The sequence below is a fragment of the Panthera onca genome, chromosome D3 (genome assembly GCF_046562875.1).
Source record: "Panthera onca isolate mPanOnc1 chromosome D3, mPanOnc1 haplotype 2, whole genome shotgun sequence".
Lineage (NCBI taxonomy): Eukaryota > Metazoa > Chordata > Mammalia > Carnivora > Felidae > Panthera > Panthera onca.
In genome coordinates this window covers 68,666,160-68,690,155 of record NC_138350.1, presented here as the reverse complement: position 1 = coordinate 68,690,155, position 23,996 = coordinate 68,666,160, and the positions used below count along the sequence as shown (strand labels likewise).

The 23,996-nt window shown below is 49.9% G+C and overlaps 1 protein-coding gene across 4 annotated transcripts in view; it reads left to right on the top strand.

Moving 5' to 3' along the window:
* The window catches only part of MYO5B (myosin VB), a 343,332-nt gene that overhangs the window by 301,870 nt on the left and 17,466 nt on the right, over positions 1-23,996 (top strand). For 3 of the 4 annotated variants that reach the window (XM_078435245.2, XM_078435246.2, XM_078435248.2), the window contains exons 24-32: positions 804-949; positions 2,250-2,369; positions 4,868-5,008; positions 8,653-8,718; positions 12,501-12,740; positions 13,617-13,717; positions 19,886-19,963; positions 22,680-22,878; positions 23,069-23,162. In XM_078435245.2, the coding sequence (XP_078291371.2) occupies positions 804-949; positions 2,250-2,369; positions 4,868-5,008; positions 8,653-8,718; positions 12,501-12,740; positions 13,617-13,717; positions 19,886-19,963; positions 22,680-22,878; positions 23,069-23,162 (1,185 nt within the window). The remainder of the gene's footprint in view (positions 1-803; positions 950-2,249; positions 2,370-4,867; positions 5,009-8,652; positions 8,719-12,500; positions 12,741-13,616; positions 13,718-19,885; positions 19,964-22,679; positions 22,879-23,068; positions 23,163-23,996) is intronic. The other variant, XM_078435247.2, reaches the window with a different exon arrangement.

The window sequence follows — 23,996 nt, the reverse complement described above, 5'->3', positions numbered from 1 at the left end:
GGACCTGTTGTGGTTTCTTCTGCCCAGTGGGTCGTCTGCTAATGTTTGCTGAAGAGAAGGTCCTGGGTCAGACCCCACCGACCCCTGTGCCACCATCAACCCCCATGGGCTGCCTGACCAAGGAGGAGCAGTTGGTGTCCACAGATCCCAGTCCTTGCCCAGCTCAGTGGGTTCCTTAAGCAAATCACTCACCTTTTCCTCTTAGGTCTCTCCCCCATGCCACGAGAGGATTGAACCATCTAAGGACATGATTTCACCCAGCATGAAATCTCATTGAAAACTTAAACTTCATTTCCCTATAAATATTGCTTCTTTCTGCTGATATGAATAATAAGTTTTGGTGAGGGGGGGGGAGAGCCCATCCATGTGATCTGTTTACCTTCCCTCCTTCCCCCAACCTGACATCTGGCCTTATCTCCTTCAATCTCCCTACAGTTCCAGAACCCGAAAGATCAGGAATGGGGACAAAACTGGGGAACAAAACCTGGGTTCTTCCAGGGATCTTGCCAGCAGCTGCTGTGACTGTTGTCACAGGAGAGAAGCTGGTGCATTAAGCAAGGGAATGTCCTGTCCGCTGCCTGCTTCTCCCCCACCTTCTCTGAAGACTTAAGCTGCCCTGACAAGCTTCCCTTTGCTCTGCAGTGGGTGAAGTTGCTGCTGAATAAACTCATCAGGTGGTGGTGGTGGGCGCTTGTCATGGGCAGCCTTGCAAAGAGAGATTAATCACAAAGCATGAGTCAAGACTCATGCAAGGGGAATCCATTCAGAAAGCAAAACTGCAGTTTCGTGTGCCTGCTTTCCAGACGAATCTGCCCAAAACTCTGCCAAGGAAAATCTGATGAAGAGGGAGCTGGAGGAGGAGCGCTCCCGGTACCAGAACCTCGTGAAGGAATACTCACGGTTGGAGCAGAGATACGACAACCTTCGGGATGAGATGACCATCATCAAGGCAAGGAGGGCAGTTCTGGCACCGGCCCCACCTCCGGCTTCCTCACCCCCGTTCATGCACATCTCCAGCCACTGCACTGCCATCCAACATGGTCGTGCTCAGTAAATCTGTGCCTTTCTGGCGGCTGTTCTTGCCGTGCCTGCCAGTGGTTATCACATAAGGAAGTAGTGGGGCCAGGTGATCCTTCCCAGGGACAGCTCCTTTTTCCAACTTTGGGGTCTTCTAAAGATCTCAGGAGTTTAAGGAAAATCCCACCATGGTGCGTATTGTCAGTCGTGTTACCTGCCCCAGAAACGTCCCTACACTGAAACACTAGCGCGTGGGGGAGTTCAGATCTCCGCATTGCTGGTGCATGCTGCAGAGAAACCCACAGCGTCTGATCATTTCTCCTAATCTTTATACATAGAAACATCCTATTTCAGGATTTATCGTTCCTTTTTACCCCACATAAACATTCCCTCCAGAAATGCATATTCAAACAAGATTGATAAGTTAATTGCATAGGAACCAGGAAGATAAGCTGAAGAGGAACATATATAAATACAGAATTTTCTGGCCACTTTTTATTCTCAAAGCCAAATCATATGCAAGAAAAAGAAAAGTATTTTTACATGAACAACCTAAGTATAAATGGTAACCTCTATTTCTTTTTTCAAAATGTTTTAATTAGAGAATGTGCATGAGTGGGGGAGGGGCAGAGAGAGAATTCCAAGCAGGCTCCACACTGTCAGTGCAGAGCCTGACACTGAGCTCTATCTCACAAATCATGAGACCGTGACCTGAGCCAAGATCAAGAGTTGGACACTTAACCGACCGAGCCCCCCCGGTAACCTGTATTTCTAATGTGCTTACTATTTTCATAAAATTGGAGCGCAAGTTGAAGGGCCCTCTAAGGGGCCCTTAGAAGCAGGCTTGCTACATTCTTTTCAAGTTGGGGCCTAATGACAGGATGGCTTTTGTGTACTATCAAGGCAAGACCAGGAAGATAAGACTTGTTTGCTCAGGACTTTGTGGAAAAATCGGCTGAGGTGTTAGGGACTCAGATCTCATTAGGAGAGAGGGAATTTGGTCCGGCTATGGAGGTCCCTCCTCATCGTCATTTTGTTAGCTAGACAGATGACTATAAGAACTGTAGATGAAGTTTTCATGGGAACAGCTCCATTTAGCTATCATTCCAAGACCTGTTCTTGTTGACAAATGGGGCCAGAGTCCAACTCTAAGATCTACTGGCCTTTGAAAAAGAAATAGTTCTCATGAGCATTCATTTGTTAGGAGTACTCACATTTTTCTCCTTCAACAGCAAACCCCAGGGCACAGGCGGAACCCATCAAACCAGAGCAGTTTAGAATCTGACTCTAATTACCCCTCCATCTCCACATCTGAGGTCGGAGACACAGAGGATGCCCTCCAACAGGTGGAGGTGAGTAAGACAGGCTCATGGCTGCTGTCTGTGCTCCAGAGGGAGTGGAGCTGCTTTGGGTTTACCAACTGTGTAGAGGTGTACTCTTCTGGCTGATGGTGACCAGTGTCCACAGGCTTCTTTCTGACCAGGGGATCACTTGGCCTGCTGGGAACTTACAGATCCTGGAGTTAATATTTACTGTGCAAAGAGATAGATTACTGTTCACCTTACCCACTATCCAGAAAGAAAGGAAGAAGGTAAATCCCTGATCCTTCCTCTTATAAAACTGAGAGCCTATTGCAGAGAGGTAAATGCCTGGCTTAAGAAGGAACAGCTTAGGTGAGGATGTGGAGAAACGGGAACCCTCTTGCACTGTTGGTGGCAATGCAAACTGGTGCAGCCGCTCTGGAAAACAGTGTGGAGGTTCCTCAAAAAATTAAAAATAGATCTACCCTATGACCCAGAAATAGCACTGCTAGAAATTTACCCAAGAGATACAGGAGTGCTGATGCATAGGGGTACATGTACCTGAATGTTTATAGCAGTGCTTTCAGCAATAGCCAAAATATAGAAAGATCCTAAATGTCCATCAACTGATGAATGGATGAAGATGTGGTTTATATACACAATGGAATACTACGTGGCAATGAGAATGAAATCTTGCCATTTGCAGCAATGTGAATGGAACTGGAGGGTGTTATGCTAAGTGAAATAAGTCAGAGAAAGATATCCTATGTTTTCACTCATATGTGGATCTTGAGAGACTTAACAGAAGATCATGGCGGAAAGGAAATGGAAAAAATAGTTACAGAGAGGGAGGCAAACCATAAGAGACTGTTAAATACAGAGAACAAATCGAGGATTGATGGGAGGTGGGGGAGAGGGGAAAGTGGGTGATGGGCATTGAGGAGGGTACTTGATGGGATGAGCACTGGGTGTTGTATGGAAGCCAATTTGACTATAAATTATATTAAAAAATAAATACAACATCAGAGAAAAGAACAGCTTAGTCATTAAAATGGAAATAATTTATCATCCCCATTTAGTATAGCACATATAAAATAGCCATAAATATGCAAGAAAAATTTTTTCCTGACTTAGAAACTGGGTAAAACTCAGAACAATTATTTGGAATATTTGGAACCACAGATATTTGCCAAGTGACTATATCTTTGTCAGTAATAGTCCCAGAGTTTCTGAATACCACACAGTGGACTTTGTAACCTGTGTGTAATTTTCCCAAAGGTAGACAGACACAAGTTTTTCTCCGGCATCTGAAAAGAAGAGAATCACAAGTACATAAAACCTTAAGCACGTGAAAGACAGACCTGGAAGAGAGGCAGTTGTAAATACAAACGTGCTTTGAGCACATCTTGTGCAGGATGCTGCAGGTGAAGTAGTGGTCACCAAGCCAGGGACGGTCTCTGCCCTCACAGAGCTTGTCAGGTGGAAAGTCGGCAGTAATCAGGTGACGGGAGAAGTTTGTAATAGAACCTCAAGTGTTCGGTGCTAGAAAGAAAAAGTATAAGAGACCGCGAGTGACAGGGTAAAGGTGGCAAACGATAGAAAAAGAGGTCCTTGGGATGGGAACGTGTTCTCTCGTACAGTTCAGTGTGGTCTGCTGCTCGCCGTAAGCACTTAGCTCACGTTAGCTTGAGAGAGGCCATTGCTGTCACCACTGCAGCGTCCGAAGTCTGGATCCTGGAGGCTTCAGTCATTTAAACTCCAGACATGCCACCAGGCATATATGTGGCCATTTCTGTGCAGACATAACCACCTCCATCAGCAGATTGACCTTCTTCAAGGAAATTGAGGCTGGTTCTTGGGATCAGCCAGGACAGCTAGTACAGCGCTGGCTAAGCGCAAAGTGCTCGTGAAATGCTATACATATACTTTAAAGATCCACATAGATAAGCTCATGCAGATACACCTGTTTGTACATGCGCACCCACACACAACAGAACCCCAGAGGGCAAACCCAGGCATGAATCCAAAGGGAGAAAATCTGGGAAATCGATGCTCTCGGGTCTATAGAATAAACAGGTTGCATGGCAGGGAAGTCTTGGTTCTGTTTCAAGGTACAATCAAGTGGTGTTTGACAACACATTTGCAGTGATTAGTAACCACATCGATTCTTCCATCAGGAAGTGTCAAGCCTGAGTTTGACAATTTCTCTGGTATGAGACCATTTCCATCAGTGAACTCTTTTAACTTCCAAATAAAATGGCTGTGTCTTTACTCTTGGAATGTATGAGTGGTTATCTTAAGTGGCTCTCACAGGAATATAAATGGGCCAGACTCAGATGTCATCTAGACAGAAAATGAGCCTGGAGTGCCAACTTCACTCTGAGAACTGATGGTTGGTTGGCATTGGCTCTGCCTCTGGGGCGCAGGTTGATGTTTGTACAGAGAGAGGACAGGCAGCTGATACAGAGGCAGGCTGGGAGGTGCCGTATGTCCCCGGAGGCAGCTATGCTATTGAAACCTCCTTCCCGGCTCCCTGTGTTCCCCTGAAGGACATCGGCCTGGAAAAGGCAGCCATGGACATGACCGTCTTCCTGAAACTGCAGAAGAGAGTGCGCGAGCTGGAGCAGGAGAGGAAGAAACTGCAGGTGCAGCTGGAGAAGAGGGAGCAGCAGGACAGCCGGAAGGTCCAGGTGCGTGCTGGGGCTGCAGGCCTGCAGAGCGGCCCCCAGGTGCCGGCGTCAGCACACTCTTTCCCAGGGTTCACGTGGCAGGGTGACCACTTGGGCTTATGCAGGTGCTCGGTTTCAGAGAGGAGCTTCCACCTCGTGTTGGTGTCACACTGAGTCTTCTCTACCTGCCGGCGCCCCCAGACCACTCCAGATGGACAGGAGTAGGCTTCCCAAGTGCCCCGAGGGCAAGGGATTCCCAGTGGCGAAGCTAGGGAGAGCCTGTGGCATTGTCACCTATTTGCAAAGGGCACTAGGATGTGTGATTAAAGTATAAATACAAGCCAGAGTCTAATTTTAACAGAGACAAGTGACTGCCCTTTACCTGGAGTCTGGCATGGACTTTAGTCTACCCCCACTGGGTTAAGAGTAGACCAGGTTTGTGGTCACTCAGTTTTCTATCCCATGATTGCTCCCTGGCCTCAGTCCAGATTATCATCAGTGTCTTGGGTCTCAAAAGGGTATGTCTTGAGACCTTAGGGTCCCCAGATGTATCACTCTGTCTCTCAGGGACCCCCCCACCCCGGGTACCTATGCAATGCTCAGCACTGTGGTAGAGCCAGGTCGTAGTAGGTATTCAAACTGTTTATTACACAAGAGGAGATAAAAATATAAGAAGAAAAACCCCTAGCCATTGAGGAATTTATGATCCAGTTGGGGGGACCAGACACATAACACAGGTGACAAGTGAAAACATCGATAGGGCTCAAATGCTAGGTTGGGTGCAGATTGGCACTGTAGGAATAAAACCCACTGAAGTTAGCAGTGATGAGATGAGACCCATGTGTTATTTGTTGGGAGGTAGAAAGACCACTTCCAATGGGATAGAAGGCCCGTTCTGACACTGGTCATATCACTAGCTGGACCTCATCATGGGTTTGTCAGAGGTCTTTGTTCTGAAGCCTGACTTGCCCATTGTGGAGTTCAACCCCCTCCCCGCTTCTCAGGCCTGCTCCCACCTCTTCACATGGTCTCCTTTTAGTGGTAACACCTGGCTTCCCTTTCCCTTCAAATGTGATACAGACATTGGTCTGTATTGCTAGAATATTCTCTGGTATTCTGAGCACAAAGTGGGGAGGTAAATCTTGTTGGTGGACTTCAGTCTCTCAGGTGGATTAGACTGGAGATTGAAGGGGTTAGATTTACAAATGATTCAGTCCATAGAAGAGAAGGAGCCCTGACAGGCAAGCGCAAATCAAATCTATGAAAAGCTACACAGACCACATCAGACCATCCCTGATGTAGAAGTCCCCAGCCCACCAGCTACCCCCAAAGGTCCAGGCTCCAGATTCCCCACCACAGAAATGCCAGATAACTTTGAAATCTTGGCTTTAGGCTTTCTCTTTGTCTTGCTACCAAATAAAAAGGGATATCCCTTTCTTGAAAAGTAATCCTTGGGGGTGCCTGGGTGGCTCAGTTGACCGTCTGACTCTTCCTTTCAGCTCACTCAGGTCATGATCTCACGGTTCATGGGTTCAAGCCTCGAGGCGAGCTCTGTACTGACAGTGCAGAGCCTGCTTGGGATTTTCTCTCTCCCTCTCTCTCTGCCCCACCCCCTCTCACTCTCTCAAAATAAACTTTAAAAAAAGTTATCACTGAACAAGAGTTAGAACTATAGGGTTGGCCTATAGCCCTGAATGTGTATTGAGGATCTCCCTTTAAGGAGAAAGATCTTGTTTCTGCAGAGTTTAGTAAGAAAGGCAGGAGTGGGGCAGGGGACGGAAGGTGTAGAATCCCTCTACAGCACTCTACAGGATCATGTTCTTGGATCTGCCCCTGGTTCCAAGAGGAATCCTGAGCCACCTGAATCTTTCCTCCAGAGAGATGTGACGTGGGGTCGCAGCTACAGAGAGAAGTCTGTAGGATACGCCATCAGTATGGGAGTGGCAGCCTGCTGTGAGGATGGGGCCTCTGTGACAGCCAGGCTGTCCCTGTGTTTGACTTCCCATCCAGCCAGCCCCCTTTCTCAGGGCATAGCAAAGTCACTTTTGCCACCAGGGTGATTCCAGTGGGCTGCCCACTTAGAAACATAACTGCCAGTCCACCTTAATACAGCCCCTTGGACCATGGATGATCTCCGTTTTCTGAGAACCGGATGCACTCAACAATTATCCATGGCCATGCGGCAAATCCACGCTCCACAGAACACAAGTGCAGGCCTCTCACTGGGGCAGAGATGAAGAGCCCACTCTGAAGAGTCCCATCTGGTACCACTAATGGGGTGGGAGCAAAACAGAGACTGGTACCCTGGACAGCGGCTGTCCCAGGTTGCAGGGGCAGGACACCATGTGGTCCGTGCAGCAGCCCTACATCTGGACAGTCTCCAGGAGGTGCTCACATCCATCCTGGTCTGTATGGGCACACCTAATCCATGCACAGCAGGGGAGTGGCCTTACCTTGGACTTAAGGTTGCTAGCACTGCAGATAATCTAATTAAGCACTGTCAGGTTTTAGCTCCAAAACCCATCTTATTCAAGGACTTTCACCCACTACTTAAAATCACCCCATGCAGCTAACCATTTATGAAGGTGTTTCTGCCCCTTCTTATTGACAATTCAGGTTCAGTAGCTGTCAAACAATTATAGGAGTCATTGGTTCACTGAGTATGATGGGCTAGCATTACAGCTGTTGCTCTCCACATTCCTTGGAATTGAAATCAGCATTTACTGAGCATTGTAGGGGTCAGCTGCCAGAGTCCTTATTGTGGGGTGATATGGAGGAAGCAGGCTTCTCCACAAAGTGCTTAGTGATTCAGTTGGGAAAACTGAATACACATGTTCACACACACCAAAAAAACCAAAGGTAGCTCATTAATCTCCTTAATAAACACGTAATTATTATGTATTAGCCTTCTTAAGTACATAAGTGTTATGGTGCTGGTTTCCTTGGCTGCTGAAACAAAATCCCACAAACTGGATGGCTCAAAACAACAGAAATTGATTCTCTTGTAGTTCTGGAGGTCAGAAATCAAAAAGTAAGGTCCCAAGAGGGCCATGCTCTCTTAAAGGCTTTTGGGGGGAATCTCTTCCATGCCTCTCTCTGAGCATCTGGCATTGCCAGAAACCCTTGGCATTCCTTAGCTCCAGTTCCTTGACTTGGCACTGTAGGACTCCAATCTCTGCCTCCATCGTCAAGTGGTATTCCCCCGTGTGTGCGCGCGAGAGAGAGCGAGCGAGAGCGCACACATGCTATCAATCTCCTTGTAAGGGCACCAGTCGTATTGCATTAGGGTCGATCCTTATGACCTCATCTTGACTTTGATTTTCTCTGCAAAGATCCTGTTTCTAAGTCACATTCACAGGGTACCAGGCTTTGGACTTCAACGTATGTTTTGTAGGGACATCATTCAACCTGTAGCACAGTGTATACATATTTATATGACTAAGGACCTGGGAATAAAGTTATGGAGACAGTGAAGACGGGCAGGAGGGTAATTTATGGAGAGCTTCCTGGTGGCCTGAAGTAGGGTACTACATTCTGGAGGCGGGAAGAAAGCAGACACAGAGCAGGGAGTGCGGGCAAAACGAGCATGTCTTCTGTGGTTGAAAATATCACCATGGGACAGCTGCCTGTGGTCCCTGCTCACCTCTGTCTCCTCATCCGTGCAGGTGGAACAAGCAAAGAATGACCTGGATTTGGACCAGGATGCAGATCTAGCCTACAACAGTCTGAAGGTAAGATTGTCGGCCAACAAGTTCCCCAAACTCGTACCCTGCGGAAGATGGGTGAGCAAGTCTGTGCATAAGTGGAGCCATAAGCGGGCAACTTGACCCTTCAGTTTCTTCATCTGTGAGATAGAGGCAGATGTGTACTTACTACAAGGAGCCGTAATCTCTACTTACAGGAGACACCAACTATAGGTGTCCCACAGTTTAGTTCAACATGGGCCCTAACTACCTGCATTTAGGATAGACCCCACTGGTCAGGGCCCTCGTCCCTCAAGACTGCCCTCAATTCAGATGCCAGTCACATTGGTGAGTCCCCAGGTTACCCACACTTCTGTCCACTTGGCTACCAATCGGGTTCCCGGGACCCCCCTCCTCAGGTTTGATCACATGTTAGAGCAGCCCACAGAGCTCAGGGAAGCATCTTACTCGCTACTCCTGGTTTATTCTAAAGGCTGCAGCTCGGCAGGCGAATGAAGCAGGCACAGGTGTGTGGGAAGGGGCCCAGAGCTTCCATGCCCTCTCCAGATGTGCGCTCCCCCCCACACCTCCATGTGCTCATCAACCAGAGGCCCTTGGAACTCTTCACCTACGGGTTTCCATTACACAGGCACCAGTGATAAAATCATTGGCCATTGGTGTTCAGCTCAGTCTCCAGCCCTCCTCTTTCCCTCTCCAGGCATCTGTGGGTGGGGCTGTAAGCCCCAGTGCTTAGATCTCAGGATTGGTTCCCAGGCACCTGGTCCCTCTCCTCATTGGCATGAACTAGTTGGGGATGAAAGGGACTTACTATGACTAACAAAGGACACTTCTCTCACCCTTATCAGGAAGCGCCAAGGGTTTTAGGACCCCTGAGCCAGGAACCAGGAGCTAAGATCAAATAGAACAAAAGATGTTCCTCTCACCTCTGTCACTAGGAACCTGGGCCAGAGGCTAAATATATGTTGTTATGTCACATATGTCTTACTTGATACAGTTTTAGTTAAAGTAACATGTGGACAGTGGGGTGAATTCACTTTGAAAAGAGATCCAGACTTGCATGGAGAGATGTAAGGCAGAGGGATTTCCCTGTGCACGCAGTGCTGGCCCAGAGAGAGCTGGTGAGATTGGAGGGTGCAAGGCCTCAGGTCCCAGGGTGAGCAGGCCTATGTTTACTACAGTGATGGGGGTGCTAGGCCTCCAGCCAGAGAGGGGGGCACAGAAAAGGGCATCATAGCATTCCCCCTCCCCTGCTTCCATTCCCAGGGGCTTGGGAATTGATCCAGTCTGGCAGGGTCAGTCCGGTCCCACTCACAGAACCGCAGATAACTCTGGTCACCACTACATTACCCCAGGAGAACAGCCCTGAATCATGCCTATGGCTTTTTGAACAATTAGGGTCACAGAAGTGGGTGCTTTGTAAGGGTTTTCCTTTTTTGAGTTATTGATTCAGACTTACTTTCCACATGTGATATTTAAAGGTTTAAAACCCCGTGAGAAGGGGAGTGGGTGTGACAGATGTCTGTGGTGCATGCCTTCTGCATGCCGTTCCTCAGCTGCCTTCCCCAAGCAAGTGAACAGCAGGCTGTTTCAGAACTGGAAAAGATAAGGGGTGTCTGGGTGGCTCCGTGGGTTAAGCATCCAATTTCGGCTGAGGTCATGATCTCGCTGTTCATGAGTTTGAGCCCCGTGCTGTGCTCTGTGCTGACAGCTCAGAGCCTGGAGCCTGCTTGGGATTCTGTGTCTCCCTCTCTCTTTGCCCCTCCCCCACTCATGCTCTGTCTCTGTCAAAAAACATAAACATTAAAAAAAAAAAGGTAAAGTGGGTCTAGCCCAGTGGGCCTCCAGGAGTGGTCCTGGGACCAGCATCATGGCAGGCATGCTAAAAATGCAGATTCTCAGCCTCCTCCCAGACCTGTATCACAAGCTCTGAGGTGGGGCCCAGCAGTCTGTTCTCAGCCACCCGCCTGAGGTTTCCATTGCCCACTCAAGTCTGAGAGCCACTCTTCTAGTCTATGGGCAAAGTCCTGCCTCCAGGACTCCCATCTTGAAGTCTGCTTAAAAACTCGCTCTGCGTTGGGCTCCTGGGGAAGATGCCCCACGCTGTTCCTGCAGGCTACATCTCCACTGCTAGCTCAGGGCCTGGCTCAGAGAGGGCTCAATGAGCGCTTGTCCCAGACTCTTGAAACTCCATCACCATTCTGCTCTGTTAGGCCAGGATTCTGAGGTTACAAGACCTGGTTTTCCCTTCGTTGTCTCTGGTGAAACTTGACTTAACTTTTGCACTGTCTCAGAGGCTGGTGTCCGGGAGGACCAATGCTGGGGAGGCTGGTTGCATTTCTTCTCACTTAACAGACCCAGACCCTGAAGGAAACAATGAAAAATGGGGCTTTTAGGCAAAGCCCCGTCGGCCTGTATTTAATGGGCCCCTGCTGTGTGTCCAGCTGAATGCTTCCTGAAGGCACGAGGGAAGGAGCTGTCCTCTGCCCTCCCAAAGTGTAGACTCTGCCTGAGCAGACCCAAGATGGAAGCAGATCATGAGTCTGCACACCAGACTATTCAGCCCTCTTTTCCAACCCGATCCTTACCAAATTGGATTTGAAAAACCTGCCCACAAGTACATGGGTGAGATGAGCCTACTCTGGGAAGGACCCCTTGACAAGTAGTGATTTTTGCTGAAACAACCAGAATTTCAGAAGTTCCTGCTGATCCTTCTCTAATGCATAAAGGGACAGAAGCACACCATTTGGGTACTGGTCTCAAGGCTTAGGCATGCCCTCCCTGTGGGGGTAAGATGGGGCGGAAGGGTCCTTGGGCTGGTTGCACCTGGCAGAGATTGCTGGAGGAGGCCTGATATAATGTGGCCAGGCAAGGTGGGATCAGGTGTCCAGAATCGTGGGCTCTAGTCCTGGCAGAGGTTCTTAAACTCACTGTGAGTCTTTTCTGCTCAGTCCTTAGCTCCCTCATTCAGAAAATGAAGAGATTATTTAGATGGTCTCCTAGTTTTATGGTCCTATGTCTCTGTAATAATTGTGCAACCAATCCCCACTTATCCACCATTTGGGGATTTGGGGGGAAATTTTGAATCCCATATATCCCAAGACCCTAAGAGTATTATATATGTGAGTACCAAACTTTCTATGGTCTGACTTTGTGAAATCCAAAGCTAAATATTACACCCGGAAAACTTAAAATACATTCTAAAGTTGTTTTGATGGCATTTTTGCACACAGGTAGCTTTTCTTCTGGCATTGACAGCTGGTGGCTTTCCGTGTGACCAAAACAACAAAAGTGTGTTCCTAATATACTCTAAAACATTGGTCTGTGTGGTGCTCCTTAGAATAAGGGCATCAGGTAGGAAGGCTCTCTAGATAGCTAAGTTTGGGAAATCCTGGGATTTTTATGCTCTCTTGGAAAGTCACAAAGTACATCAATAAGTTTCTAGGAAGTCTAATGTTAAAAGCATGTTGTTTAAAATTAACCTGGCATTTCCTCAAGGGTAGGTTTCATGGCCAGATACACTTAGAGATAGGAACACTATTAATCTGTTTGGGGAATGCAGTCATAGAGGCCTCAGGTCAGATGCTTCACCCCAATAACTTAGGGTTATGGGTTCAAATCCAGGCCCCAGTTTTAACTATAACTGAACTTTTCTCATGGGTTTTATTGTTAAAACAAGAAGGTTGCTCCAAGCTTCACAGGAGGGACAGGGCAGGCTGATTCTGGAAGGTGGAGGAGGAAGCCCACATGGGGAGAGGAGACTGTTCTAGGTCCAGAAGGAGATGGAGTGTGCTGCTTGGGCTGTCTTCCAGAGGCAAGAGCTAGAGTCGGAGAACAAGAAGCTGAAGAACGACCTGAACGAGCTGAGGAAAGCCGTGGCTGACCAAGCCACACAGAACAACTCCAGCCACAGCTCCCCCGACAGCTACAGCCTGCTGCTGAACCAGCTCAAGCTGGCCAACGAGGAGCTTGAGGTTCGCAAGGAGGAGGTGCTCATCCTAAGGACGCAGATTGTCAGCGCTGACCAGCGCCGACTTGCCGGCAAGAGCACGGTAACAAGATGGCAGCCCGGTTGGGCTTGCCAGGGGGCGACACTAGGTAATACGGACGGTGTTTTGCTTACGTAGCTTTACCGTGAGCACTTTAAACCTAAAAAAAATGCAGGTGCGCTGACTCTAGGGTCTCGTCTAAAGGGAAAGCAAGGTACTTGCTGCCTTCTCAGCATTACCTTTCATGGGAGACTTTGCTGGAAGTCTCTAGAATCTTCTGAAGTTACTCAATATGAACATGTTCAAAAAGAACAAGGCACAGAATTAGAAACAAGGGCAATGGCCTGAGCAGCCCCCTTGGCCTTGTTTTTCACCCCAAGCTTTGTGTCTTGCTGTTTGATTCTGAGGTAGAGAAAGTCTTTTCCTCTAAGCCCACCCAGGGTGGCAAGTCCAGCTTAGCATTTGTTCCTAATGTTTTCACCTTCTGGGACAGAGTGGGGAGTGGGAAAGAGGGGACAGAGGCCACCGGGATCAACTCTGGACATGGCCCTGGGATGACTTAGAGGGGGATAAGTAGGCAGTCAGTCATGAGTGTGGAGGACTAACACTGAGACAGATTTTCACCCTGTCCTTCGGATTTGGGAGGTGCTGTCACCTCAGAGACACAGTCACTGCTATCCTCCCTCACAGTCCAAGTTCGGGGCTTTTGCAGCCAGGCCTTGTCATTCTGTGCCTTTGAAAGTACCATTCCTGCCTGGGTTTAACTGCTGTTATCCGAGGTCATCCTGAGCCAAAGTCAGATGCTCAACCAACTGAGCCACCCAGGCACCCCTCAAAAGCTTGTTTTGATGCCTCTGTATATACAAAGTCTATAAAGTCGTTTTGCAACAGTCGTTTATGTAACCAGAGTTATTTCTCTTTTAACCTGGGACCTTCTAGGAGCCGAACATTAATGCCAGAACAAGTTGGCCTAACAGTGAGAAGCATGTAGATCAGGAAGATGCCATCGAGGCCTATCATGGGGTCTGCCAGACAAACAGGTAAGTCCCCCCTCATGGTAACTAGAGGAGGCAATGGAAAAGGGTCTTGCCCAACCTGACATGTGATGGCTGTTTCTCAGACACTGCTCAGCATCAGGGTTTATGTATTATAGGAGGTAAACGAGAAGGAGCAGACTCTGTGAATCCCACGCCCTTAGCAAACCACTTGTCAGCTTCAGCAAGACTCCAGTAACACAGCTGGGGCATCCAGAACCCAGATCTTATGAAGAGCTTTTGGAAAGGGAGCCTCCCTGGAAGTGTGGACAGGAGGAGAGAGAAGGACCGGCTGAGAGTGGCTTTTCCCCTAGAGGGAAGCCAGCACCAGATGAGCCCAACTAAGTCCTGGGAGGGGCTGCTCCTGCTCCAGTTCTTCGCTTTTTTATTGCTTTTTAGAGCATGTGTGTGTGGGGCGTGAAGAGGGGCAGAAGTAGAGAATCCCAAGCAGGCTCCATGCTGTTAGTACAGAGCCCAACGTGGGGCTTGATCCCATGACCTGCGATCATGACATGAGCTGCAATCAAGAGTCAGATGCTCAACCAACTAAGCACCCCGCCCCCACCAGGCACTCCTTTGTCTTTGCTTTAATATTAGCTTTACTCAACCCAGTTGGTGGGCCCCAGTGCCTGTCATTTAAGAGATGGAACCCAAGCTAGGCACCCCAGAGGTTGGGTGGAAGAACTTGACCACTATCATACTGGCTCAAATGAGTTTTCCCTGGACTTTAGTGAACAGACCTCTAGTCCCTCCTTAAGAATGAACTGCCCAGGGGCACCTGCGTGGCTCAGTCGGTTAAGCGTCTGACTTCAGCTTGGGTCATGATCTCGCAGTTTGTGGGTTCGAACCCTGCTTCAGGCTCTGTGCTGACAGCTCAGAGCCTGGAGCCTGCTTCAGATTCTGTGTCTCCCTCTCTCTCTGCCCTCCCCTGTTGCACTCTCTCTCAAAAAATAAATAAACATTAAAAAAAAAAAAAATTAAAAGATCTGCCCAGGTTATGGCCAGGGAGCCTGACTGAGGGAGGCAGCAGGGCCTGGATGAGACCCCAGGGCCTTATGGCAGAGTGTTTGCACTCTGGAGTCCACTCACCAACTACTTAGTAACTCCTTTATGACCACTCAGTGCCTCAGTCTCCTCCCCTGAACCAGGGACAGTCAGAGCAGTGTACTTCGCATGGAGATTGAGAAGGTCAGGTGAGTTAGTCCACGTCTTGTGCTTAGAACACTTCCTGCCGTTATTACTGTCTTTGTCTCTCGGGGCCCCTGTGGGCACCTGTAAGAACAGAGCCAGCCTTTTCCCTGGCTACCTTTCTCTCTCGCCTCAACTCACCGACGTGATCAGTCACGAAGCATTTGTACAGAACTGATGAAAACCGCAAGCACATCTAGAAATTGTCAGCAGGTGCCGCTAACTGCAACATGAAGTTGTCAGCAAGAATTGTCAGGGACTTGAAGACTTTAACGCTGTGATTTCCACGTCTTCTAAACTAGCCCATTTCTGCAGATAGGGAAACTGAGGCCCAGAAGGGATGAGCTGCTCTGGCAAGCAGCCAGCCTGAAACTGAGTCAAGGTACAATCCAGAAGGCCTGACTGCCAGGCCGGGCCGCTTCCCGCGCACTGTGTAGGTAATCAGAAGATGCAGGCATTCTAGCAAGACCCCCCAGAGGAAAGTAAGTTTCCAGAGAGACGCGATTCTGTTCCCCAAAGGAGAGAGAACGGGAAATGAAGGTGACCCTCTGTGCTGAAACTGGAGTCCAGATTTAGTCATTCAGAATTATCTTGGGTGAAGAAATACACTGAATAAGAAAAAAGAGCACAGGTGATACTTGGAATTAAAAAAGGGGGGAGCAGGGAGGACAAGCCGGACCTTGACAGGCGAGGGAGTGCTTATCTTTCTGATCTTCTGCTATTATCAGCTCTCAGCTCCCTTTTTATTCACCTAAATGGTTGTCCGGGGATCCAGTCCCAGGGGCTGCTTACTACCCTGGATTTGTCTTCCTTTGCAGCAGTAATAATGTTCGTGATAAGATAAAAATAGCTTTTCTTAGATGTTAAAATAATTCCATTCCCCAGTCAAGCCTAGGGTACAAAAGGGAACTGATAGCCTGTGAAACCAAGTACAGAAAGGAGCCTCCGGAAGCCTGAAGAACCAGTTCCTCAGTGCCTGCCACACTTGGAAAGCGAGCTTTGTGGTTTGTGCCTCACCCACACCGTGATCTCTGCAGTGAGAGAGGATGGCGGCAGGCAGGTGGACAGGGCAGGACGATGCAGGCCGTGATTCCTGGAGCTCGGCAGCCAGGACATCGGTTACGAGGGCCGAGCTGCGGTTCCTCTCCTGTGATTTCCCTCTGAGGGAGAGTGTTCTGGTTTGAACAGAAGTGGTATTACGCACGTGTGATTTGGGGTGGGAGGGATTGCAAAAATCGATCCTCTCTCAAGGAAAAGCTTACAGTGCTGCACTGAATTTTGCTTAGGTTTCTGGAGGGATTCTAGACACTCTCCCATGCCCAGTCATCGCTTCTCTCAGAATCCATGGTCCTTCAATTTGGAACTTCTCTCCCTCGCTAACTTCCAGAGTTGATGGAGTTCTGTTTGATCGTTACAATTGTCTTTTCCTTTGTTTTCAAGTTTGGGAGGGAGGCCAGTTAGGAGGGTTGGCTCTGGGGGGAGACACAGGAATGTGGCTAGCTCTTCCACTTACTTACCATTTTCTGTATGGCCGGAGTCAAGTCAACCAGGCATGTGCTCAAGGTCGTGGAGCTAAGGAAGAGCAGGCGTGTGTGGTGAGAGCTCAGGTCTGGGTCCAGCAATGGTGCTCCTTTGGCCACCAGCCATTTCCGCTCAAGTCTGTAGAACTCCAAAGAGAGACTTAGAGTGCATTGTTGGACCTTTGCTTGTGTCCCAGGAAACTGCAGCCCCACCTCCCAGCAGGTTCCAAGAAACAACAGGTAGCTTTGCCTGATGCCACCTGGGCTTGGACAGATAAACCTGGGGTTATTACCCCCTAATGGGCCTGCTTGGGACACTGAAGATCCTGTTTAACCAGACAGGGGTGTGTGCGGACTCCTTAGGATGGGCTTGGAGTTTTGTGGCTCCTTTGGCCCTGAGCCCCAGCTGCTGTGGGATGTCTGGCTCAGAAGAGCAAGGGAGCAGGAAGAGCCTCATGCTCCCCAACTCCCTCCTCTCAAGTGCTCACTTTAACTGTTCCCGGCTAGAAACTCTCAGCTTCCTTCTGTGAGGTGATCATGCCCTCCTAAGGTTTCCCAGGATTCGGTGGGTCCCAAGCCATCAGTGTAATTCCTGTCTGCAGTAATTCAGTGGTATATTTGTCCACAGACCGTCTTATTCATGGCATTGGGGTTGCTGCCTCCCTTTCTCAGAGATTGCAGGGAATCTCCTGGGCAGTTGGGTAGAAAGTCTAGGTGTGAGCTACAGAAATAAGCATATCTGTGGAGCACCACATGCTTTTTTCCGAAACCGAAAACTGACCATCATCATGCTCATAGGAACCTTGCCTGTTTCGACAGGGAGGCAGGTCCTTGGGCCAGGACTGAGGGGTTGCTGTTGGGTCATAGTCCTGATGTTCTCCACAGAGGGAAAGAAAATATTATCCTAGGCGTTTTCTGCTGCCTGATATTTACAGTTAATAAGGTTATGTAATAAAAGATATAGAAGAAACCTCGGATCGGTGAGCTGAGCGCTATCATCGTAATAGGCCCAGGACATGTAGGCAAGGACCACAACATGCCCTTTGGGGTGCCAGTTCTCCAGTCTCCTGCAGTTGGAGACTGTACCTGCGGCTTATTCAAGTGCATCTGCAGCCTCTTTGGGAACGGAGCTCAGCACAGTGGTGTGTACCCAGGAGATTTTCCGTGAACGTTTGTTGATTTAATTGACGTAGGTACTTTACATTTAAAAAAAAAAAACTCCTGTAAGCTGTCGTTTGGGGTTTTCCTTCTCATGCCACCAGGTGGCGCGCCCTCCCAGGCCTTCGGTCCTAATAGCGCGCAGAGGGGAGGGAGAATCTCTCCGGAGGAATTGGTTCTCTTTCATCTAGCAACAAAGGCTGGACCTGGAGCTGGTTGACTGCTTTTTAATTTACTGGTTTGCCTGACTTCCTGAGCACGGTGGGATGACGGGCCCTCACAGTCTCCCCTTTTATCTTTGTGCATACTGCCTGGCGTGTTTCAGAATTAAGAATTCTGAGAGTGTCTCCCCCTGAGCAGGAATTCAATGCTCACTTCCTCACTGTGTAACTCGGCAACACACAGGCACTGGCAGAGGGTGAGCGGTGGCACTCAGTCTGCCATCGAGGGAACTATAGGAACGCGGTGACCCTCCAGGAGAGAGCCAGCAGCCCTCCTCGGGGCATGAGGGCAAGCCGGTGTGGCAGGGAAAGAGCCAGAGGCCAGGTGCCAGCGTCAGGCAAGTCCTCTCCATCTTGGGGTCTCTCCACACATGGCGAACAGGATGGTTGGAGCAAAATACCCTGCATTCCTATTCAGCAGCGATGCCTCCCCGCAGCTGCCTGTTGGGTTAAAGCCCTAGCTACTAAAAGGCCCTAGTTAAATGTGTTAATAGCTGAGAAGGGCAAAGGGGCTAAGCTGTCAGCTCCCCCTTGACGTGGCCCAGCTCACTTTTTGGGTTTGCTAGGATAAATGGAACACCCAGGCGGGGTAAGTGCTAAGCACAGGAGGGGACAGCAAAAAGTCTACAATAAAAGGCAGTCTCTGGGGAGGCCAGGCCTAGGTGACCGGTCTGGACATTTGAGAAGCCAGAGTCCCAAGTGGGAGAGGTCCCCAGTATATGCTTGTTGGCAGTAACCCCCACACTGCCCAGCCAGATGGAGCACAAGTTGTGACAGTAAAGGGTAGGCTTGGGGCACAGAAGCCAGAGTAGCACCAGAAGCAAGCTCACTGTGGTCTCTGCCTCCTGCCCTCTCCTTCAAGCTTTTCAGCATAGGACCTGGTGGCCATGTGACCAGCTTTACCCAAGAAGCAGCTTATGTGAGTGGTGCAAGGCCCAGAGCTCCTCTCCACGAGGCTGAGCTCCTGGGAGGTAAAGTGGGCAGCTGCACCCCCTGGACCTCCCGCGAAACCCAGCAGGAGTGGTACTGTGGCTCCTGGGGACAACTGTTTCTCCCCTGTGAGTTAGGGAGAGGTTGCTGGTCCACGCACACCATCTGTAGCTCCTTTGCGATTCCTGCTGGGATCCAGCCAGCAGGAGGAGAATCCCTAGGAGCAGAGGGGGAGGGGCAGGTTCCCAGCGGGTATAGACGAGGCTCACCTGCTGCCCTATCCCACTGGACTTTTCGTGTCTCCTGTGTACCCAGGGCTGTGAAGGTGGGGAGGTGCGTGGATGGGGGAGCACGGGACATGTGCCTGATCTCCTGGAGCTGCCCTTCTGGCATCGGGCAGACACTGGGCAACTGGCCTTCTGCATTCCAGGTTGGGTCAACAGGAGTAACGCACCCCAGTCCCCAGGCAGAACAGAGAACGTTCAGTTGGCATCCTGCTTGGCACCGTTTTTATTAGTGGTTTCTTTCTGTCCGAGTGCACTGAGGGCTGGAGGTGAGATTAGCTAATGCTTTTTGTGTCCTTAGTGACAGAAGAGAGCAGCATTGAAAAGCAGACAGTAGGTAGCCATCTTCCTCATCATCACTGAGCCAGACATCTGGGTACAGCCAGATGCAGCATCCCAGGAGCCCCTCTGCAGCCTCCACTGTGCATGGGACCTCCTCTCCCTGCCCTGTCTGCATCTCTCCTGATTCTCCCTTTTCTTTTCTGAATCCTTCTGGTCAGAGGAGGGGTGGGGGCAAGGGTGGAGTGTGACAGCAAGGAAATGCCTCTGCCCAGCCTGCACCACTGCGGGTTACAGAATTTACTGGGACAGGTGCAACCCTTTGCTCTCCTCTGCAACATGCTCCCCAGCCTCTCGTGATCCATGAGCCCCCATGAGTGTGCACGAACCCCGTTCTGAGACCCAGCCTGGGGGAGAGGTGATGTTCTTAGGTGCTCAGGTGCTGGTTATAAGAAAGAAAGAGAAACTTGGGGGTTCTTGAGCTTTGCCTTGGTTTCCAAACCTTGGCTGAAATGGCCTCGCTTTCCTGGTCTGTCTGCCTCCCTGTCTCTTCCCTCTATACTGGATGCCCTCTTTTTTGTCCTTTATTTCTAGCAAGACTGAGGATTGGGGATATTTGAATGAAGATGGAGAGCTCGGCTTGGCCTACCAAGGCCTAAAGCAAGTTGCCAGGTCAAATATACACCTTTGTGCCTCTGCCTGCTTTGTCTGTTCCGCCTGCTCATGTCTACGCTTAACTGTTTCTCAGCTGGAGTGGAGGCAAGGGCACGACTCACAGGGGCCCCTCGGGTTACCCGGCTGGCGCTCTGTGTTCAGGCTGTGTGGGTGAGATTGGAGAGGCTGTTTGGCGGGGTCCAGGCAGTAGCACCTGATGGCTCGATAGAACCTTCCTTGGGGCAAGGACACCGATGCTTCAGTGGAAGATCCAGAACTTGAATCTGGTTCCACTTGACACCAGGATCTGAATCCATAAGCCATTGGTCTTCAGCTGTCGGTGACCAGTTCGGCAAGGGAGGTAAGACACGCGCGGAAACAGCAAAACGTGGTGGTCCTGGCCCTCTGTTGGCTGCCAGCGTGTGGCTCGTTAGGACTATGGCATACCTTTGTGCATTTGAGCCTCCCAGCAACAGATGGGGCGATGGTCTGCAGGCCTGTTTCCCAGAAAAGGAAACTGAGGTGGAGTGGGTGCTGGCCCAGCTCACTCACCCTGGTGATAGTAGAGTGGGGATGGAACCTGATGGCCTCACACACTATCTCCAAAGCTTTGCCTGCTGATGACCTCATGGCGGTCCCATTACAACAAGAGCATCTATTCCTGGGAATAGAAAGTCCGGGTTAACTGGTTCTCGAGGCAGTGTGTCTCCAGTGGCCCCACTGCCTGGGAGTGAGGTGACCTCTGTCTCTTCCCTTGGTGGTCTAATGTGGATCAGAACAGCACCTGCCTCATGGAGTCGTTATAAGGAATAGGGTTAACACAGGTGAAGCATTTTGCATGTGCCTGGCATGTAGTAAGCACAGAGTGAAAGCTGATGCTTCTGTTCTAATGGCCATTGTTCAATAAGTTCTGTCCCACCCAGAAGTTTAGTTTATTAGAGCAGGATCCTCCGTGTAAAATCAGGTGATTCCTTGTGGCTCTCTATCAGTAGATTGGGTGTTTTTTTTTTTTTTAATAAGTACATGAATGCGTTCACAAAACTGAAAGTGCAGACCTATGCATCAGGATTCCTGGCTTCTAGAACCAGCTGTGTCACTGGCTGTGGCCTCAGATCTCTTGACCTCAGTTAGATGAGGTGTCTAGTCTGATGCTTAGGCAGGGATTCTCAGACCTTGCGCAGAACCCTGGGCTAAGCCACCCAACTGCAGCCTGTGTGGAGGAGAAGAAAGACGGGAGTACAACCTCACAGCACAAGTCAGGAGCTGATCCTTGGGGTAGAGTCCCTAGAACCTAGGTATTTCTCTTCTGTCTCAGTAGGTTTATGACTTCCTGGTGATGCTTTTAGTGTATTGTAGCCAAGATTGGATATTCTCTAAATATTGTGTGTCCTCTAAAATGCTGATGTGATTATAGAACTGTGCTCCACAATCCACATGTCAGTAGCTCTTTCAGTTGGTGAGGCAGCCTGTGGTGAATGGGTGAATCAGTCATTTCTCCATCATTTCTTCGTTTGAGCATCGAGAAGCCCCTGTGAGCCAGGCATTGCAACAGTGCCACTGTGGGGCCGACAGAGCTACAGAAGTCCTGGGCGTGTCTGTGGGGGAGTTGACAGCCGGCTCTCTCGCTCTTTGGGAGACTTGCTCCCTCCTGTCTTGCAGCCAAACTAGCAGAACGGTAAAAAACATGGCTCTTTGCCTCCCTGCCTCCAGGGCAGCTGGGAGACTCTTACTGGTGTTTCTGGAGCACTTCCGGGTTCCTGACTCTGCTAAGCTCTGGTCACAACCTTTGCATCCCCAGAAAAGACCGGCGTGAATTTTCAACATATGGACCATGCCAGACTGCTTTTGATGTACCATTTGCCCAGAACCTCCTTCCTTTCTCTCATGTGATTGTTTACTGCCCTGGGTCTTGAATCCGAGAAGGTAACACCTAGTTCATAGTAGTGCGCCCTGAGAAGGAGAAGCCTGCCTAGGAAGCCTCTCTAGTCCCTTGCCTTCTCTTATCATGGAACAGGTGCCTCCCAGGATTGCCCAGGTAACTTTTAGACTCAGAGTCTTCTGAGACGTGTCTCCAACTTTCCCCAGATCTTCTCTAGGTCTTTCTGCTTCTGATCATGACACCAGCTGATCTTACACCTTCCCCCAAATGATTTGCAAATAGTCTTAATTTCTGTTTTGACTAGAGATAAAATCGTATATTTACAGCCACAGGGGGAGTGGGGTGGCGGTGAAGATAACAAGGAAGGGGGCTGATGTCTTGCCTTTCTAAAACTTCGCCGATCATCTAAACAGGGAAATACACAGGTGATAGAATTAGTGCAGTCTACTAGGGTTTTGTCTTAACGAGGAGATTCTCATGCGCTTTGGGCAGATGTAGATAACGTTTGTGTAAATGATGCTGTAAGAAATTTATTTCTGCTGGTGACATTTTGACATGGAGACAATCAGTCCCAAACAGTAGACTGCACAGAGTGAGGAATAGGGGAGGGGGTGTCCTGAAAAAGACCGAAGACCAGGGGTGCGTGTGTGGCCCCGAGTTCCCATCCTCAGAGAGGACAGGCTGGCCCGCTTGCCAGTCTGTTCCCCTCAGCGTCCGCGTCCTTCCCCTGTTGGTTCGTGCACTTGCTGCTGCCGTGTGCTTGGCTGCTCCTCTGTTGCGTGTCCGTCTGTGGCCCCTCACGTGGGGGCGCTGACCCGAGCCCCGTGGTCACCTGCCCTCCTCTCCCCGGTGCAGGTTGCTGGAAGCCCAGCTGCAGGCCCAGAGCCGCGAGCATGAGGAGGAGGTGGAGGGGCTCCGGGCCCAGGTGGAAGCCCTGAAGGAGGAACTGGACAAGCAGCAGCAGACCTTCTGCCAGACGCTGCTGCTCTCCCCAGAGGCCCAGGTGGAATTTGGCGTCCAGCAGGAGATATCCCGGCTCACCAATGAGAACCTGGTGAGTGAAGACGCCCAGCGGATCCTGCTCTGGGAAGAGATGGGGCCAGAGATGGCCTTTTGCCAGAAGGGCAAGGCTTGTGTCCTTGACCCTATTGCAGGCACAGAGAATCTAGAAACCATCAGTCAGCAAGGGCTTCTGACCTGGCCAGGGCGGGTGGCCACCTCACACTGCTTCCTTTGGATTTTAGGACCTTAAAGAACTGGTAGAAAAGCTGGAAAAGAATGAGCGGAAGCTCAAGAAGCAGCTGAAGATTTACATGAAGAAAGTCCAGGACCTAGAAGGTAGGTGGGCACGGGCGTGAGTGCGTGTGATAAAGCACGTGTGTGCTCAGTCACGAGCACAGGAAGGGAACTAACTGCTGCTTCCCTCTGCAGACTCATTCTGCTTTACCAGTTTCTTGGTGCCTCTGCCCAGAGCAGTCATGTGATAGAGTAATAGCTGCCCACGAGCTCCAACGTTCTCTGTTGGCCAGAATCTGGACTAAGATCCATAAATCAGCAGGTGTTGGGGTGCTTATTCTGAACTCTGCACCAAGGCCGTGTCCTTGCCCTCAAAGGACTTAAAGCTGGAAGCAAGACTTTTTGGTGGGGGGGGGTGGGGGGGGGGCGGGGAAATGCTACATGACACACAGACCCATACCCCACTCCGTGGATGGGTAGTCAGGAAGGAGAGGGGTCAGTCCTATGATTAAATTTCCAAACTGGAATCTGGCCCAGAGAGGTCAGGCAGGTTTAAATTGCTCTTCCAGAAACATCCAGAATGTTCTCTTGCTCTGACTCCTTACTATAAATCGATCACTCTCCATGCCTTCTTGTCACATGCCACCTAGCATGGAATCCTCTCTTGGTGCCCTCACTGTTTGGGTTTCCCCGCCCCCCATCACCGCCTGAATCCCTCCCCTCATCCCTTCACCCTCATCTCAAGAGCCACGTCCCCAGGGCTCGAGTGCTGTCTCTCACTGTCCTAATACCACGTGCCTCTGGGCACAGATGTCAGTTTAATCACCTGTTCATGTCCACCTGCTGCTCCGGAGGAGGCTGTAGGAAGCCAGGACTTATCTGATCCAATCGGCCCCTCTCCATCTTTGGATTTCTCGGTTCTCCTTGACTTATCTT